The sequence below is a fragment of the Enoplosus armatus genome, chromosome 22 (genome assembly GCF_043641665.1).
Source record: "Enoplosus armatus isolate fEnoArm2 chromosome 22, fEnoArm2.hap1, whole genome shotgun sequence".
Taxonomy (NCBI): domain Eukaryota; kingdom Metazoa; phylum Chordata; class Actinopteri; order Centrarchiformes; family Enoplosidae; genus Enoplosus; species Enoplosus armatus.
The window spans coordinates 6,675,509-6,693,719 of record NC_092201.1 but is presented as its reverse complement, the minus strand read 5'-3'; the positions used below and the strand labels follow the sequence as shown (position 1 = coordinate 6,693,719).

General features: G+C 44.2%; 2 protein-coding genes across 3 annotated transcripts in view; one reads left to right on the top strand and one right to left on the bottom strand.

Annotated features, from left to right (window-relative positions):
- Nucleotides 1-18,211, top strand: part of snd1 (staphylococcal nuclease and tudor domain containing 1) — a 162,498-nt gene that overhangs the window by 67,423 nt on the left and 76,864 nt on the right. The window lies entirely within an intron of this gene.
- On the bottom strand, nucleotides 5,664-8,534 carry lrrc4.1 (leucine rich repeat containing 4.1). The gene is made up of 2 exons (XM_070928995.1): nucleotides 6,280-8,534; nucleotides 5,664-6,177 (listed from the first exon to the last, which is right to left on the bottom strand). The coding sequence occupies exons 1-2, from the start codon at nucleotides 8,532-8,534 to the stop codon at nucleotides 5,664-5,666; spliced, it is 2,769 nt and encodes a 922-aa protein (XP_070785096.1).

Here is an 18,211-nt window from a genome sequence, read left to right as displayed (position 1 = left end):
GGTAAATTACATGTTTGAATCATAATAATGCTGACATTACATTGCTGCTCCTGCTTCTCCACTCCACTTTGATATTCAGCAAAAAATGAAGGTTCCAGCATTAAATATAATGATCATGCAGAACTTGCAGGCTTTTCTTAAAAGCATAAATCACATGAAACTCAACATGCAGGGAGGCACTTCCTTCCTATCAGTGGAATAGGCATCTTAAAAGAAAAATGCATGTTTCAAGGAGAAAAGGCTAATGTCCTAAGAAGCACCTTTTATCCTCACTGTCCTAACCCTCATCACAGGATTACTACACCATCTTTTATCAGAGCCCAAGTGTTTGGAAATTCACCATTAAGTTCAGGCTAATAAAACACTTGAACGAGTGGAACCAAGGTCCCAGGAATGCATAAAGTTGCTCCAACATACTTCTATAATCTGTCAATATAGTCTTGAGATTGATTGTTTTCCGATTATAAAACATAACACTTAACACATATACATTTTAGCAGACACTGATCAGAACAATGTAAAATATAGCCTCTTTGACAGAAGTAGAAAATGTTTCAATGTTTCTACTGACATGATTGAGTGAAGGGCTTTAGTTGATAAATGGCTGATGCAATTGAGATTGTAATGCCTATTGATGTAGGTCATTTTAATGGAATAACATTTTATTACAGCCATCTTCTGCATAGTAATTTACAATGAGGAAAAAAATCTAATTAAGAGATTGCATCAAAATAATTGAGTTTCAAAATGTCTTACAAACCCTTTTAAATTGAGAATGAGCTCCTTTCTTAAATTGAATGTGGGAGTATATTGTTTGTTTTGTTACTACTGGTTTAAGGGCTTTGACGTGTTAAATTCAGTGTCCTTTTGATCACACAGAAAACACATACGCATGCACATGGTTGCACTGTGGCAGTTATCGTCCCTGTAGTTCCATTTGCGCTGACCTCTTGATCCTCCCATCCTCTCTGCCTTCATATTCACCAGTCTCCCTTCCCCAAGTACCCCCAGTGGTCCAGTCATTACTGGTATCAGCACTTCTTATCTGCTACACTGTGCTATGGTAACATCACACTCTACCCCCCCACCACCACACCCCTTGTGGTGCAGTCCAGGCCATTCACCAATCATGCAGGATGCATGATGGCCAGGCTATATATCCCCCATTCCATCTGTAGCTGGCACTCTTGCATCACATTTGCTCTGCTTACTCTTTTCCTAAGCGCCTTTGCTCTCTCTTCCTCTCACTCTCACTGCTTTGCTTTCACCTCCTTTGGTAGCTCCAGCTCTTCTTTTTCATATTCTATTTTATTCAATTTTCACTTCTTGTGTCTTTCTTTTTCTTTTTCTTGTTTCATTGTGGGCTGATTCTCCGTTAATTCCCTTCCCTTCCACCTCACTTCACGTTCTCATATCTTTTTAGTGGGAGGGGAGTTTAGTCTCCCAGAAACGCTTCTATGTACCATCAGCCACCTTATCCAGCCCTGCCACATTACTCTGTGTATATCTAGTTTTTTCCATTGCTGTCTGCTCTTTGCGTCTTAGATGTGCTCCCTTTTGTAACCCCAACTGTTTTCTGTTTTGGCTCAATTTCTCAGTTTTTCTTGCTCCCTAATAACTTCTTTCTAGCAGTCATGCTTTCCTTCCCACTTAACTTTTCCTTCCTACATCTCAATTTCTACAGCACTTTATCTTCTTCACCCTCTAACTCTAATATCCCATTCTTTCCTTTCCCTCCTGCTTTGTGAGCTGTGAGTAAGTAGGTGCGTCGTGCCTTGCTTCCTCTTTCAAATGGCTTCATGATTGCTAATGAAGCACACAAAAAAAGAACATGATGCAGAGGAGGAAGGGATGGAGGGCAGGAGTGTTTCCCATGGAGATGGGCACTTCTGTGGCTGGCTAGCTGATTCGGCTGATTGATGACCCTGTAGCCAAGTTGACTGATTAGTATGACAGAGCCTTTTATAGCACTGTTCAGCTTAATATGTGACCACATAGCACAACATACATGTAGCATAAGCCCCATCCTGCTATCCCATACTGTGGCATAGGAAGTGCAATACAGTAACGTTACGAAAGAATGCCACAATACAGCTTAATGCTTAATACAGTGCTTACATCTGTCCATACAACTGCTCACAATCCATCCAACTCATCCATCCATCTATCCATTTAGATACAACATACTGATACCTGCTTGTTTTCACTTGTTTGAACATTCCTCTCACATGTTTCACATCAGAGACAATTTGAAAACCACTGTCTGGTTAGGTATGTTATCAAAACAATTACAAGTAAACATCAGGAGTGGGAGATAAAGGCATGCTGTCTGCAGTCAGTGTAGTGACAAATGGTCAATACAGTGTGAAATGGGCATGTTTTGCTTTTTTGGGGGATTTGGCCTTCATTGGAAAGCTGATAATAGAGAGGCAGACAGAAGACAAACGGAGAGAGAGGGGTGTGACATTCAACAAAGGTCCGCAGCTGGAATTGAAGCATGGAAGTTGCAGTTATGTGGTATACGCCTCAACCATTTGGCTACTGGGGTGCCCCGAAATGGACAAGTTAAATGTGAAATTTACCTTCTCTCTCTCTCTGTCACGTTTTCCTTACGCTCTCCGATTCCCTTTTCCACATTTTACCTCTCCTGCACTGTGCAGCTCTTATTGTTTCTATCCCCTGGGTTTGATGTACAAACAAGACTGGCACAAGAGACACATACATGGACAAATACAGACAGACTTGTATGTCTGATCCTTGTAGCTTATTCTTGCACCTGCAGAAAATTCTCAATATTTAAAATGCAGGCTGAGTCATCAACAGATATTGCAAGAAGGAGAGGATAGTGAGAGCTGTAGCTGATTTGATCATGTCTGATTTTTGCCCAAGTGACCAGTTGTGGCAGCCCTGGGAACACTGCAGTAGGTTATTTTTTACCCCAATTCAATGACAGTTGGTAGAGGATCGTAAAAATCTCTTTCTGGGAAAATGACAAGACGCTGATGCAGTCGTGACCACTTGGTGTGTAACCACACCTATATCTGGGCCTAAAACGCTGTTTATTGTATTACAGTTTAGGGATAGATGAAAAAGTTTAACTTTCTCTCAATATGTCTCTCTGGCCCTCACTGTCTGAACATGCCAGATGTCCTTGGTCCCTGAGATTGCACACAGGGTCCAGTGTGCTGCCTCTAAATGTCTTTCAGGAAGATTTTTTTTGTTCCTTTTTAAATGATTAAATGATTTTTGTCTGTGATATATTTTTCTGCTGCACTGCCCAATTGCTCAAAAAGTAGTCGCTCCTCATTGGGATCTTCAAATCCCTCCTAGCCTGGTAATGTCATCAGCCTTTAAATTATACATTTACAACAAATGCTGTCTTCAGATGCTCTCTACAACATGTGATGTGTTATCAAGACAAATAACAAACAAAAAAACACCTTTGCACAACAATATGCTCATTCTCCCTCTTCAGCTGTCATCTTTAACTTCCATCTCTTACTCTATCTATCTCACTCTCCCTCTTTTTGTCACATCCTAATTTGTCAGAGCTGGACTGTCACCCTTACAAACACACACATCACTCTTCTCTTCTGACAGCCTCTTCTTCAGGTTAAGCCCATCACAATCTCTCAGCTAACTGCTGCACTCTTTTTGTGGTGCGCCACGTCAACTTCTCTCTCTCCTTTCTATTCAAACATTCTCACTTTTTTTTACGTCCTCTGTCTCAAATGTCAAAAACGCTACAGTGTTAGAGAGGCAAAACCTGGTATTGTTCTTGTGGCCCTCACATGTCCTCTCCCTAACCAGGTCTCCATTAGCCACACTTCTTACTGGTTATTCAAAGTGGTGTCGTCTTCTGCACTACTAGACCTAAGCTTTGCCTGCCTGCACAGGCATGTGACTGTGAATCTGATAACGTCATGCATCTCCAGAGCTAGTTATTGTGTTTTTGATTGTCACTTTCGTTATGATTGTACAGCTTTATAGAGGTTAATGAGAAAGGACTATCTCTGTTGGCCTTGATCATTAGTTTTAACATGTCTTGGCCACATGTTGCCCATAAATGTTATTCTGTTCTTTGCTGTGTGCTCCCAGGGAAGTTCACACCACCTTTCTTTCTCTTTTATAATTTTAATTTACCAGTGTGCTTCAGATACTGTCCTCAGTTTTGCTATTAAGCTACAGTAGAGAAACAATTACAGTAAAAAGAATGGTAACAGCACTGTTTGGTCTTCAATCCCACATACTGTGGTTTCCAAAAACAAACTGGCTCACTTGTCTAATACATGCCTACTAACCACTGTGTATGTTGTATGTTATCTTTCTTTGTTGGGCAGATAACTGTGAGGCTATATTATGATTGAGAGGGGTGATATTGTCAAAGATGAAAAATGCACAGTTAACAGCAAGACCCGAATGCATTTGTCACCATAAAAAGCCCCCATTCTGATTAATGAAGGCACAACAGCTGGCAATGCAATGAAAAGTGAAATGAGGATCTATATTTTTTGGCAAAGTGCAAGACAGTCTTAACACCCAAACATTATTTCACCTTAATTTATCACCTTTTTCACTCATTAGAAACATGATTAATAATACCAGTTTATAATGTAGAAAATGAGCTAGGTACCACAATCAGCTTGCATTGTTAAAAAACATTATGTAATGAGCATTTGAATTAACATAAGATGTTATGACAGCACTGCTATACTTGTCTGTGGACACACCATTGCTTCATCTTTTAACATCTTAACGCATTTGTAGAACTTAAGAACTTAAGATTAAATACATGCTTTTGATCAGCCACACCTTGATGAAGCACCATGACGCTCACTGGTGGTGTAAAATAAAAATTGAAAAACTCTTCTGTTGCATATAAAGAATATGATAATAGGAGGTGTTGAGAGATTAAAAAAAGAAACACCATCCACTTCTGCACCGTGATTCATTCTGCCTGAGTCATTCAGCACATGTAGGGTTAAAGTATAGCTGCAGCGTCTTACTGCAGTGTCTAAAGCATTTGGCTGATCGTTACAGTATACGCCAAGAGAAGAAGCGAAGGGGAAAAAAACATCTCTCTCTAATACTTTCTTTTTTTCTTCCAAAAATCCTTTTTATTGCATTTTATAACATTTGGCACAGTACAAATTCTTGGTGCTTTTACAAGATAAACCTGTAAAGATCAACACTGACCTTTTTTCGGTTTTTGTTAAAGAAAATCTTCTCAGTATAAATATTTTTTTTTCTTATCACTGCATTCTCTGTAGCATGGTGTAAAAATCACACAGAATGCCCCTTTTTAAAACAAGACTACCCTCATTTGTCAAAGTCAAGACAGCATCTTAAACAACTCATTGTTTTAAATAGAAGTTACAAGTTAGAAAATAGTTTCAATTTCTTTTTAATATATGTTTCTCTATCACCAGCCCATGGTAGTTTCAATTTGTCCATATATATATTTATTTATAAGCATGTACAACAAGAAATCATCAGTCAGTTTAAGTTTGCACTCTGTACAAAAAAGTAGTTCCTGTCCTTTTTTCGTTGTGCATTCTATTGCATGATTTTATGAGGAAATGACGAAGGGGGGCGTGGGACTGGGGCGGATGGGAGCTAAGGACCTGGGGAAAGGAGTGGAAGCCTTTTTTGGGGGGGGCTTATTAAATCTGAGTCTCCTGCACCTTCTCCTTGGTGTGAGTTTTTATGACAAAGGGCTCAGCCATTACTGTCATGGTGCTGGGCAAGGTTCGAGGCAAAGAGTTCCCGACATTGTTGTCTGTCCATTTAGCCCCATGGCCAGTTGGTTTATAGGTGTTGTATTTGGGCTTTAGAGTGCTGTAGTCCACCTTATGGGGGCTGTAGTCCACTTTGTGTGGACTGTAATCAAGTTTAGGTCTCTGAGTGTGTGGACTAAAGTCAGACTTGAAGGCGCTGTAATCCGCTTTGTGGGGGCTGAAGTCAGTCTTGAAGGCGCTGTAATCAGTTACAGTCTTATGGGAGGTGTAAGGGTCCTTGGGTTTGTAGGTACTGTCAATTTTAGATCTCTGGGCACTGTAGTCTGTTTTGGGTTTAGGCTGAGTGCTATAGTCGGGTTTAAATGGGCTGTAATCAGGTTTAGGTCTTGGGTGAGTGCCAAAGTCGGGCTTGAATGGACTATATTCAGCCTTAGGTTTATGTTGTGTGTTGTAGTCCGATTTTAATGGGCTGTAGTCATGTTTAGGTTTTGGTTGGGTGCTGTAATCTCGTTTGAATGGGCTAAAGTCCGTTTTCTGCCTAGGATGAGTGCTGTAATCTGGTTTGAAGGGGCTGTAGTCTGTTTTGGCTTTTGGGTGAGTGCCAAAGTCTGGTTTGAATGGGCTGTATTCTGCTTTAGGTTTGTGAGTGCTGTAGTCCTGTCTAAATGGGCTATAGTCAGGCTTTGGTCTATGAAGGCTGAAATCTGGTGTAGATTTGTGAGTGCTGTAATCTGGGATGAATTTGTGGCTACTGAAGTCCATATTTGGCTTATATGTGGTATACTCAGCCTTCGGCTTGTGAAGGGTGAAATCAGGCTGGGGTTTGTATTCGGCCTTGGGCTTGTGAAAGCTGTAGTCAGTCTTGTGGCTGATAAAGTCCAGTTTGTGTATGCTGTTATGGTCCCGGATTTCAGGCAATGTGAGAGCCGTCTCTTGAGATGCAGATGCTGGTGGTGGAAGGTCCTCCTCATCCACCTGGATAATCTCCACAGTGCGGGCAGCTGCCACTGTGCTCCTCTGCTGGTGGCGCTTTCTCAATTTGTAGAAGGCGATGAGCATGACAGCAGCCAGCAGTGTCACCGCCACAAAGCAGCCTATTATGATTTTAGTGGTCTTCATCACTTCATCTAGGCTGGGGCCAGACTTTCCTGGCTTGCCAGTGGCACCTTTGAGTCCTGTAACCACAGATGGCTTAGCTGTGCCTGGTGGGCTGTCAGTGCTTTGCAGCAGCACAGTTGGTGTGGAGATGAAGACTGGCTGAAAGACAGAGGGAGAGGCAGTTGTAGTTGTAGTCCCTAGGCCTACCCCTCCTCCTCCAGCAACACCAGCCCCTGCAGCAGCAGCAGCAGCTGTGGTCGTGGTGGTTTTAGGTTTGGGCATCTCAGTGGTTGGCCCCAAGACCTCCACAGTCACTGTGGTAAAGTAACTCAAGTTGGATGTATTAAGCTCAGCTGCACTCACATTGAGGTAGGCCGAGGCGTTGGAGTTCCCAGCTGCATTGGACACCATGCAGGTGTAAATGCCTGTGTCTGCTGCCAGGACATTTGAGAAATTAAGGGTACCATCATTGAGGACTGATATTCTCGGGTGACCAGAGGCATGTGTCAGGATAGTGCCATTGGGTAGGAGCCAGCGCACTGAAGACATTGGGGCTGTGCGGCAACGAAGATCTGCCACTCGCCCTGCTGAGATGTTCAAGTCCCTTGGTGCATCAGCTATGAATGGTGCAGAACACTGGATCGCAGCGCCCTCACCTCGGTCCACCTCAACCAGCTGTCGACCTCTCATGCTGGCAGGTGAGTGACAACGTCCACAGCAAGTTGAGTTAGTAGGGATGTACTCCCTTAGCCAGCGTGCTAACCATACAGCCTCACAGCCACAGTTCCAAGGGTTATGGTGGAGATGGAGCTCCACCAGGTACCTGAGCGGGGAGAACAGATCATGTGGCACAGCGCTCAGATTATTATGGGCAAGATTAAGCTCCACCAATGAAGATAGGTCGTCAAAAGCATTGCGCTCTATCACTGTGATTTGTGAGTTCATCACCCATAGTTTTTTCAGTGAGCGCAGGTCTTTGAAGGAGCCTGGCTTTATCTCTGGGAAGAGATTTTCCGATATCTCCAGCTCCTCCAGGCCCTTGAGGGGACTCAGGTTTGGCATATCACCCTTTATGTTGCACATGCCCAGGTTGAGGTACTTGAGGTTTTGTAGGCCCTCAAAAGCTCCTTCTGAGATGTACTCCAGTTTACGTAACTCTCCCAGGTCCAGTCGCATGAGTGAGGGCACCCGGTTGAAGGCGTAGGAGGGGATACTTTCAATGGGATTGTTCCTCAGCCACAATTCTCTCAGTTTAGAAAGGTACTCAAAGGCCCCACTGGGCACCACTGTCAATCGGTTGTCAAACAGCTCCAGTGTGTTGAGGCTGGTAAGTCCATTAAACGCGCCCACCTCAATCTGCCGTATGGCATTTCGCCCAAGCTGGAGCACCTCAAGGTGGTGCAGGTGGCGGAAGGAGTCAGCCTGCACCGCCTCAATGGCGTTTTCCATTAGATTGAGGTGTCGCGTGTTGGCAGGAATGCCAGGGGGCACACGGGTGAGGCCACGTCGGGTGCACACCACCTTCCCCTGCTGATTACTGCAGGAACACTGCGGTGGACAGCCCTGGGGTCCCTGAGACACCGCCGCCCCCGCCAAGGCCAGGGAGGCGCTGCTCCACGCTCGCGCCATCAGGAAGACTACACAGAGCAGGGCGGCTTTCCTGGCACGATGCACAGCTACCCGCCCCAGGAGACTCATGATGTGGCACGTTCATAATTCAGCATCATCTGGGGGGGGAGGTGGGGGGTGTTTGGGGGCTTTGGGGACAGGGAAAGTAGCTGGTTTGCTGGTAGTAGTGTTAAGGGGACCAGAGTAAAGCGGTGACAAGGGGAGAATGTGGGTCTTGGGTGCTTGCTAAGGGGCAAGAGGGCTTGATCTATTCTCAATTAAGCAATGCTTTTATTTCCATGAACTGTGCTCAGGGGCAGAAAGAAAGGGGAGGGTAGAGAGGGCTGGCTTTTCTGAAACGTGTGTATGAGAAGGACATGATGGTAAATTAAGCAACCAAAAACTGTATTACAAGACAGAAGGAAGGGTAGGGTGTTACAAATTGATGCAAAGCGGGGTTGAAACACTAGACACCTACCTCAAGTTATTATTACAGGTCCTTGAACTGAGATATATAGCTTCCCTCCTGTTTGCAACCAGAAAGAGCTGTGGTATTCACATCAGATGTATGTATATCCCAGGAGCAGCAGAGAAAGCCTTTTTATATTTGCTCTGTCAAAACAGGTATCAATGCCAAAGAGCTTAATCAGAGCTATTTTGTAAATCCACACATCCAAAGAGAAAGGTTCGAAGGCCCTTTTGTGAGTGTTTTTTCTCTCCGTTTCCTTATTAATTAGAAAAAAAGAAAAAGAAAAGACTGTAGATAGGAATCCAGTCAGGCTCCCAAAGCAGCAGTGCTCCCTTGCTCGCTTCTTGCTGTCGGCTCCTCTTCTCTTGCTTGTCCTTGGAATCCGACAGTTGATCCCCCTGCTAGACACCTTACCCAGGTCTCCATAGCACAGGCGACCGCACAAACACACATGCACAATATTTTGTGCACCAAAAGCCAAGGCAGAAAGGACAAAAAGAGGGAGGTAGGTGGGGGTGGGATTGGAGAAGGTTGAATGAAAATTCCACAGTCCTTTCCAATGTTCTTTGCCTTTTGTTTGCGATGGTTAGGAGGGGAGGTTGACAAGCCGGGGAAAAAAAATAGACCCCCTCCTCTGTGTATTCCTCTGTTCACTTTTTAGTGGTCAATCAGTTGGTCGGTTGGTCAGTCTGACAGCCCTTTTCCCTCTCTCACTCTCTTCCCCTTGCTCCCCCTCTCAATGTGGCGTCGTGTCCACTTGATTTTTCTTAAATATTTTTTTCTTTTTTTCCTCCAGGAGTGCTCGTGGGGGTTGAAAAGGCTAGGCGACACACTGTGCCTTCATTAGCTTCTTCCTCCTCTTAACTAGCCACACGCTCCAGCCTCGGCAGCCGCGGTGGCGACAGCAGCAATTGCAAACGCACACACACCATCCCTGCGAAGCACACAGCAGCAGCAGTAGCGAGCACACACAGCAGCAGCTGCAGCCTGCCTCCCTTGCACTTCCCAATAATCCGTCAATTTCTTCAGAGAGGGAGTGGGGTGGGGGATGGAAGGGGGTGCTGGGAGGAGTGGGGTTGTTGTAGCTGGGTTGATCGAGGTGGGTTAGAGGGAGGAGGGGTGGTGCGCAGTTTCTCCTTCCTTTCTCCGGGTTGTTTCTTTTTTCTTCTTGTTTTCCAGTTTTTTTTTTTCCTCCTCTCCTCGTGGTGATCAGCACCCCCTCACCAATGCAGCGTCCGACTGGGGAGAGGAGCAAGACAGGCAAGGCAAGCACTGGGCGAGCGCGCGGCTTACAGGCGTGACGTTAACAGTAGCGTCGATGTGGAAAGGATCCGTTGTAGCAGCAAAAGAGAGAGCGTGTGCTCTCTCTCTCTCTCTCTCTCTCTCTCTCTCTCTCTCTCTCTCTCTCTCTCTCTCTCTCTCTCTCTCTGCCTCCTTCCTGCTCTCTCTGCAGTGTCCTAAGGTAGTTGGGTGAGCTCAAAGCACTCAGACCTTTTTAGAGATCTACCTCTTCAAAAACCAGTTTGCTCCTGCTGTCCTCTGCTCTCTTTTTTAATGCTCACAGTCTCTTGTTCTGTGGCTTTCTGGGGCTTTGTGTGGCTTAGGGGAATAGACAGGCGGTCCAAGCAAAAGGCAGAGATGGACAGTGGCATCCCCACAGCAACCAGATTTTAACCCCCTCCTCCCAAGCAATAATCCAGCCATTCCAACAAGTCTGGCAAAGCTTTCCAGCATTGCTGTGGTGGCAAAGGCAGGCAGATGGGACACTGTTTCTCTCACTCTCTCACTTCTCCTCTGTCTCACCATGCCCTCTCTCTTCCCCTTCTCTGCTCTCTCTCTTTATCTTTGATTTTCTTTCACTTTATCTCCCTTCGCTCTCTCACTCTTTTTGTTTTGTCCTTTAGTGGAAACTAGAGGAACATGAATGGACTGCTGACGCATCCTGCTCGGAGCAGTGCTTTGGTTTGATGCAGTGTGTTTTGTGCATTAACTCCCCCCACCCACTCCACCCTCACCCTCCTCGCTGTCTTTCCTTCTCTGCACACTCTTTGTCCGTCACTGTGTCACTGTACTTCATCTCTGGCTAACTCTTTATATACAATCTTCTACAAGCTCACATTTGCATTCATTTATGTCACTGTTTTAGTGTGCATGTCACCAAATCCCCTCTTAATTTTTGTTGGGTTGTTAGGACATAAAGTGCTATATCCATCTCGATCTCTCTCTTCAGTGCAATGGAACTAAAAGTTTTAGGAATTTGATAAGGTTACCTTCTTAATACCATATATTAGATAGAGAGTAAGATTTAACAAGTGAGTTGTTAAAGTGAAAGAAGTTATTAATTTACAGACTGAAAATATACAAGAAAGTGCAGTATGATATAAAATCGAAAGACAGAGCAATATTTTCTGCTCTGTCTACACCTTTTTGCCTTTTTCCACTCTCCATCCCCCCTCCATCATGTATGCCTTTTCAAGGTAGTTAGAGCACTCTAAACAGGCAGGCCTTAACCCTCAATTTGAGCACAAACTGTCGCTTCAAGAAGCACACAGCCATAAAGGTCATGTTGAGGAAGGCGAACAGGACAAAACAAAACATGCTTTACCTTTCTGCCGCAGGAGAAGAGGCAAAACAAACGCACCCTACTGTCCCATCACCCCTTTTTCTCCAATGATTTGCACAAGCGTCATGTCCATTAAACTAGGAAGCAGCATGGGTAATTGATGGTTGGTAAAGCTAGCTGTGACAGTGTGCGTGTATGTTTGTGTCTGAGCTAGAGAGTAAGCATGTGAGAAAGAGAGAGAGAGAGACACACAGAGAGATAGAGAGAGAGAGAGCATGCCAGCTAGAAAAGGTCACACTGCCTGTAGCGCAGTACGTTATTCCCACCGGCACAGGAGTATAGAGCCAACTCCTATATTATACACACACATACACACACAGACTTCACTGCAGTTGAATACGAATGGGCTTCAATGAAGCACATGTAACAGTGAGGTGGCAGCCACAGGAGTATAGGGGGGATTTTCCTTTGTTAAGAAAGAGGTTATTTCCTTTCCTTTCCACAGGGATTCCCTCGCATCGCGGCCATGTGGAGGGCGATATCAAAGGTGTGCTGCACTAGAGCATCCAACATGAGATAATGCAGACATATATTCAAATATGCATGAAAAAGCAGGTTATAATACAAATGCAGGATGTGCAGCAAATGTGCTGCTCAAAACATCAACATTTCATTGATCTGTTGTCAGTTAACCCAACTGCAAATGAAGGCTCGTGGTTCGCTGTGTGATTATTGATGAAAAAAATCAGATGCAGTACAGTGTGCATACTGGCACTGTTAGCCTGGTTTGTGTGTCAGATGGTGCTTGTACACTGTTCTGTAGGTGTGGTGTGCCACCATTTGATGAGTAAGTGACCCAAAATGACTTCAGGTTGTGTTTTACCCACCCAGCACAGTACATCCCAGACTACTATCTAACCAAAATCATCCATTGACCCATAACATGACCAACGCTGCCAGGGCAGCTCTCTCCTCTTGGCCCTCACCCTTTCTATTTCTCTCTTTCCTGTCTTTTCTATTCCCACTCTATTTTTGTCTGTCAGTGGACGCTGTGCTTTCTCACTACTGATGGAGCCTGGGTCATGGCCTGCCAAACCCTGTAATGCTCCACTGATCAAATGTGGTCAACCCCTTGCGTTATAGTTTGATCCTGGCCCGGAATGGCCAACATGGCTTGATAGTCAGCCAAACTCACGGCAAGGTTTTCTCAAGGTCCACCATGTGTGTGCATGTGTGTGTATGTGTGCAGCTCACATGGCATTCCTGACATTGGCAAAGAGGTGAGCCAGAAAAGCCAAGCTAGTGGCCTTTTTTAAGGAGTGTACCTGAATTTCAAGTCGACTCTGATTTGGTGGTTCAGGCTTGAAATTGCAAACCTTGCTAAACAGCTTGAATTGGAGTGTCTTTCGAGGTTTATGTTATGCCAGGATATCCATACACTATCTTGACAAGAAGAGTGTTGTCAGGCCTTACCTCCAGGACTTTCGGGCGGATGACTGCTTGATGAGCTGTCAGATTTGTGGGACCTTCATGCTGTCATGCCAGCCCCATGCCCCTGCTGTGCGACCCCTGCCCTCCCTGCTTCACCCAGGGCTCTATGGAGCCACCCCCTGCACCAGGCCAGGAGGGCACTGGGTGTAGTTTGGGGGTACTGGACGACCTACTTTGGTGTGGCTTGTCGGCCAGCATGTTCGATGGGTATATGCAAACATTACGGAACCCATCCCCTGAGGTGAATGCTAGCAAATCTGGGCTGCGGCCAGTCACATGTAGGTCAGCAGCCTGTGTCTGTTTGCATGTGTGTGCTTGTCACTAGTTCCATTGGGGTGAATGGCCTGCAGTATGGTATAGCAGCAATGACAATCGCAGTTTAGAAGTCTACAGTCGAATGATAGATCTAATGATAATGTCATTGCCTCTGCCATTGCCAGGATCAAGGATTTACAGTATAGGCCCTTGGGTAATCCACATATGGTTTTCAGTGTGTGGGTATAAGAGAGACAGAGAGAGATTTTTTCAAGGAGAAAAGAGGTACTCTATTTTTGGGTTTGTCTTGTGCTTTGAGAGCTATTACAAATTTTATGCATTTGTGTGTGTGTGTGTGTGTGTGTGTGTGTGTGTGTGTGTGTGTGTGTGAGCGAGCGAGCATGTCCTCCATGTATCCATTAATGTCCCAGTGTCCGATTGCATGCCAGTGCCCACCCTGGCACAATGTTATCTTAAACCAATTTTTTCAGGCCTCCGTACTTAAACATGTGTACACACACAGACACCCCAAACTCTATGATGCTGACCTTGAGGTAAAAGATCTGCTACTAGACACTTCCTTTCCCATTTTCATTTCAATTTCCAGGAATTAATTCTGCAAGAGATTACGTGTAACACACACACACACCCACACACGCTGCTATCACTGTCCCAGTAAAGGCTTAAACTGCTTGGAAGGGATTTTTTTCTATTTATCGTTTTTGTCATCACATACACACACACCATCATACGCCGGCATATCAAGAGGTTATAATAGACGTTTATTAGTGGTTTCCAAATGCCTGGGTTGGATGAGTAGTGTATCGTCCCAATACCTGCTCAGTCTTCCTAGCCTTCTTTCATTGACCTTGTGTAGCCTCATTACAAACTCATTACAGCATACTAATATTGATAACATTTTTGGCATTATCCTTCATTAAACATTGTTTGACACTTTCATTTATTCATTTAATTTAATGCAAAGGAATGGAAGTTTGTCATGTAGTTCTATTCTTTTCTCTTTCCTTTTTTGTCTTGTTTTAATCCCTCCCCACTCAAGTGGTCCCTCGCTCCCTTTCTCTCCTTTTTCTTGGCCTTTTTGCATTTTTCTTACACTGCCTTTGTTCTTGCCCTGTTTCTTTTGTATCCCCCTCATTTATTCTTTCCTCCTCTTTCTCTTTTGCTGTGCTGTTCCCCTCTTTCTTTTGCTTTCTCTTCCTCTGTCCTCCTCTCTGTCTTCTTGCCCTTACTCTCCTCTAAATTGCTACTTCCTACAGTGTTCCTCTGGTCTACTATTTGCAGGCCAGTCTCAAGTTAATTGTGTTTGCTCACTCAGCATATGTTTTTGTGTGTGTGACAGAGTATGTGCTCTCAAATGAGGGCAATATCAGGTCATGGCAACTGAAGGCACACAGTAAAAAAATGAGCATTTTCACTCCTCTTTTTTTTCTCTCATCCTGTGTTATTCAGTGTTTGAGCTTCGCTAGCAGCCATTGTCTCCAGACTAATGGGCTTCATTATGTTGAGCTGTGTTCATACTGGCTGCCAGAGCAGGGATTAGCCCTAGCGCCATGTTAGCTGGAAGCAGAAGAAAGATACAAGTAGGTTAGCGCTGTTAGCGCTGTTAACCCAATCAGCATGGGCCAAGATAGCTAGATAGGAGGAGATGCTTCATGCATATTTAGAAATAGGAGTGTTTACTTTGGCCTATTACATTTTCAACATTTTAAAATTTGTTTTGGAATTTTAATCAAGTGGTAATTAAAAATACTGTATACTCTTTATATGTTTTCTCTCTTTGCATTTTTCTCATGCTAATGCTCCCCATGTCTTGCCCTGGCCACATCATTGGTCAGTTGGCCTCATTAGGATTCATGGAGCATCCCTATATGTGCGTACATCACAATGTTGCCTTGGCTACTGCCAGGCAGTAGGAAATGGATGTCTCATTCTCTGAGCAATGTGAAGGTAAAACATAGTAATTCACAGCAGAGAGAGCATCTAAATCTTTTGGACTTTTAGCTCCTTGGGAGCAAAGATTCCGTCTTCATTCAGATCCACCCCTCCCTCTCCTACTTTTGCTTTTATGTCCTTGGCTTAGTCAAAACAAAATTCCTAACTAGTGAGTTGTTTAACTCTGTAACTTCATATGCAACATTAGTTCCATGCTGGGCTTTTGTATTACTGCTGCTTGAAATCTCTATTTGTAGGCCATCTTAAACCACCATACCATCTCGATCGTGAATGGTGGTGAATTGACTTAACTCCCTCCCAGGTCTTTTGTTCTACTCAAAGTGGCCACCTTCCTTTCCTCTCCCACTATGATACCCTGACCTTCAGTACCCTCCTTTTCCCTAAAATCACAGTGACAATTACCTTCTTTACAGTGTTATTTCTCTGAAACTGTTAATCCCAGAATCGCCATCAAGCTTCATGTAGGGGAGGATTAGCCCAACTGAGGCCTGTTACTGCACAGACCCAGGGATGGAAGAAAAGGATGAAACAGCTTTTCATCTTTTCAAATCCACCTGGCCACACCCAGATTACGGCAGCACTGTCCAGCAGATAGAGATTGTGTGTGCGCGCGCCAATAATGTTTGTTTTCCCGTTCCATGTTTGTGTTTATAAGCCTGTCCTTCTATCTTACTGTGCCAGATCTATCTTGCTACAGACGCCACACAAAATTGCAAACTGCTTTCCAATGATTTTCCAATGTTAGAAAGCAGACGGGAGGTAAGGAGTGAACAGAATGTTTTTCTAATACGCTTCCAATTTGGATTTCATTACTGATAGTTGTATTACTGATAGTTATCTGTGCTCAAATTAACTATCTGTTCCCCAATGTGACTATAATAATGAGAAACACACGCTACTAAATAGTAAAGTATACTTTAAGGAGGTATGAAGGGTCATTGTTGTGGCATGAACTAACAATTTATTTGTATATGCTGCAGAGAAGTGGTGGGAGTTTGTATGCGTGTGCGCACAGGAGATGTGTTTTGTGTGTCTATTCTCTAATGCGCCTACTCACCTCCCAGCCAGTTATTTTTCCTGTGTAATATCCGCTGTCTCTCTGCCTCCATTTTTTCCCCTATACCGGGGATTTGAGAAGCCAAGCTAAGTGTGTCTAATCTATGAGCGCAGCCAGCACAGCGTCAAATGTTTGGTGCCGATGTACCTGCAGCCTCCAACAATACAACACTCCAGCAGCTGCCACCCAAGCAGGTAGGAGACAATGCAAGATAGGGAGGGCTGTAGGTTGAGAAACAGACACCTGAGTGGATGTTGACATTATTGCTAAATTACACTGAAGACTCAAGGAAGGAAGTAATGTGAGAAAAAGCATACGCTTGGGATAAAGGAGGAAAGAAAGATGGAAATGGAATATGTGTCGAAGGACCCCCCCCCCCAAACCCAGGACCTGCGACCTTGCTTAAATGTGTTTTCTGTAGCAGTGCAATCAGGGATATCCCCTGGAGGTAGTCTGCGGCTGGGGGCCAGCAGGGTCCAGGCTATGAAAGGAAGGGGGGAAAAAGCAGCAAGCAGCACTTTCTAAATTAAAGTCAATAACACAGCAGTCCATTCTATCAGAGCCAGTCCTCCCACACAGTCGGCTTACAGTCACTAAGGAGAGCTGAGGGTAGGATGTCGATTGAGTTCTCCAAAGTACCACTACGCATGGCAACATGTTTGTGTGGGTGAACGCACATGAGGGGAAATAGTGGTGTCAGTGATGAGAGGTGTGGCACCAGTCCTGTAAACCTCATCATAAACTTTTACTTGTAAAAACAGGCTCACGTGTATGTGTGGTTGACAACAACAAGAATTGCATATTAAGTAGCGGAAGTGATCCAAAATGAAAAATACATACAACTTGGAAACGTTGGAAATGGAATGAATTAAACAAACCTGACCAAATGCCCTGAGCCTGCTACATGAAAGTGCTTTTATTCCTCATCTAGCTGTTGTATGAAATCTTGCTAATGCAGGCATATCTGAGACACACATGCACACACAGCCTTATTTTGCCTTTAATCCCTTTTCGCATGTTAGCACTTCTACATAGCTCGGGGGATTAAAACTGGTATGGCTGGCCTGCCCTGAGCAGGGGTAGGAAAGGAAATTAGGGACTGGTAGAGGGTAGACATCCGGCTGACATGAGTTCGCCTGTGTGTTGATGCATGTGCGGTAAGCTTACATACTTTGTATTTGAATCTGATGACTGCTATGTAATGGTTACTGGCACATCCGCTCAGCATGGAAGCATGATTTGTTTGGGAGCTAGCACATTTTGTTTACTTTAGCAGAACCGAACGCTAAAAAAAGTCAACTGGCTGCAGTTTGGATACTCTTATGTTCCCAGTAGTGTGCTGACATGCTTATGTGTGTTTTTGCTTTTCACAGGCAAATGCAATTTTATGATAAAAATCCTTTACATTTCAGATCTTGAGATGGTAGGATTTGAAGTGCCTGTGTATAAATGTCACTTTTTTGTATTTGAGGGAGAGAATAAGTCTGTCAGTCTAAGACTGTCTATGTGATGGATTCATAACTGTCACGCGCTATCCCCAATGTCAAATCGTTTCTGCTCTCACCCCAGTATCTGGAGAAAAGAACAGCACCCACAGTCCCATATGTTCATACTCAGATACACGTCTGTGGTTTTATAATGCAGTGTTTACATTTTACATGATATAAAGGGAATAGGCTAAATGAAGTGTGAAGCTATTCTTCATCCACAGGGCCCTTTAGCTTTTTAAGCATACACATAGAGACGATCCAAACAATTGCATTTCCACAGCACATTAAAAGCTGTAATCTTTATATTTAGAAGCTAAGTGCATCCCATATGTATTAGCTACATTATCGCTCTTGTACTTTCGTTCCTTGTTACTGTGTCATTGTTTGCTGGCAGATATTTTATAGATCCATGCTGCACTCAGGCCTTCTACTAGTGCTCTCTATCTATTCTCTCACTGATGGCGTCAG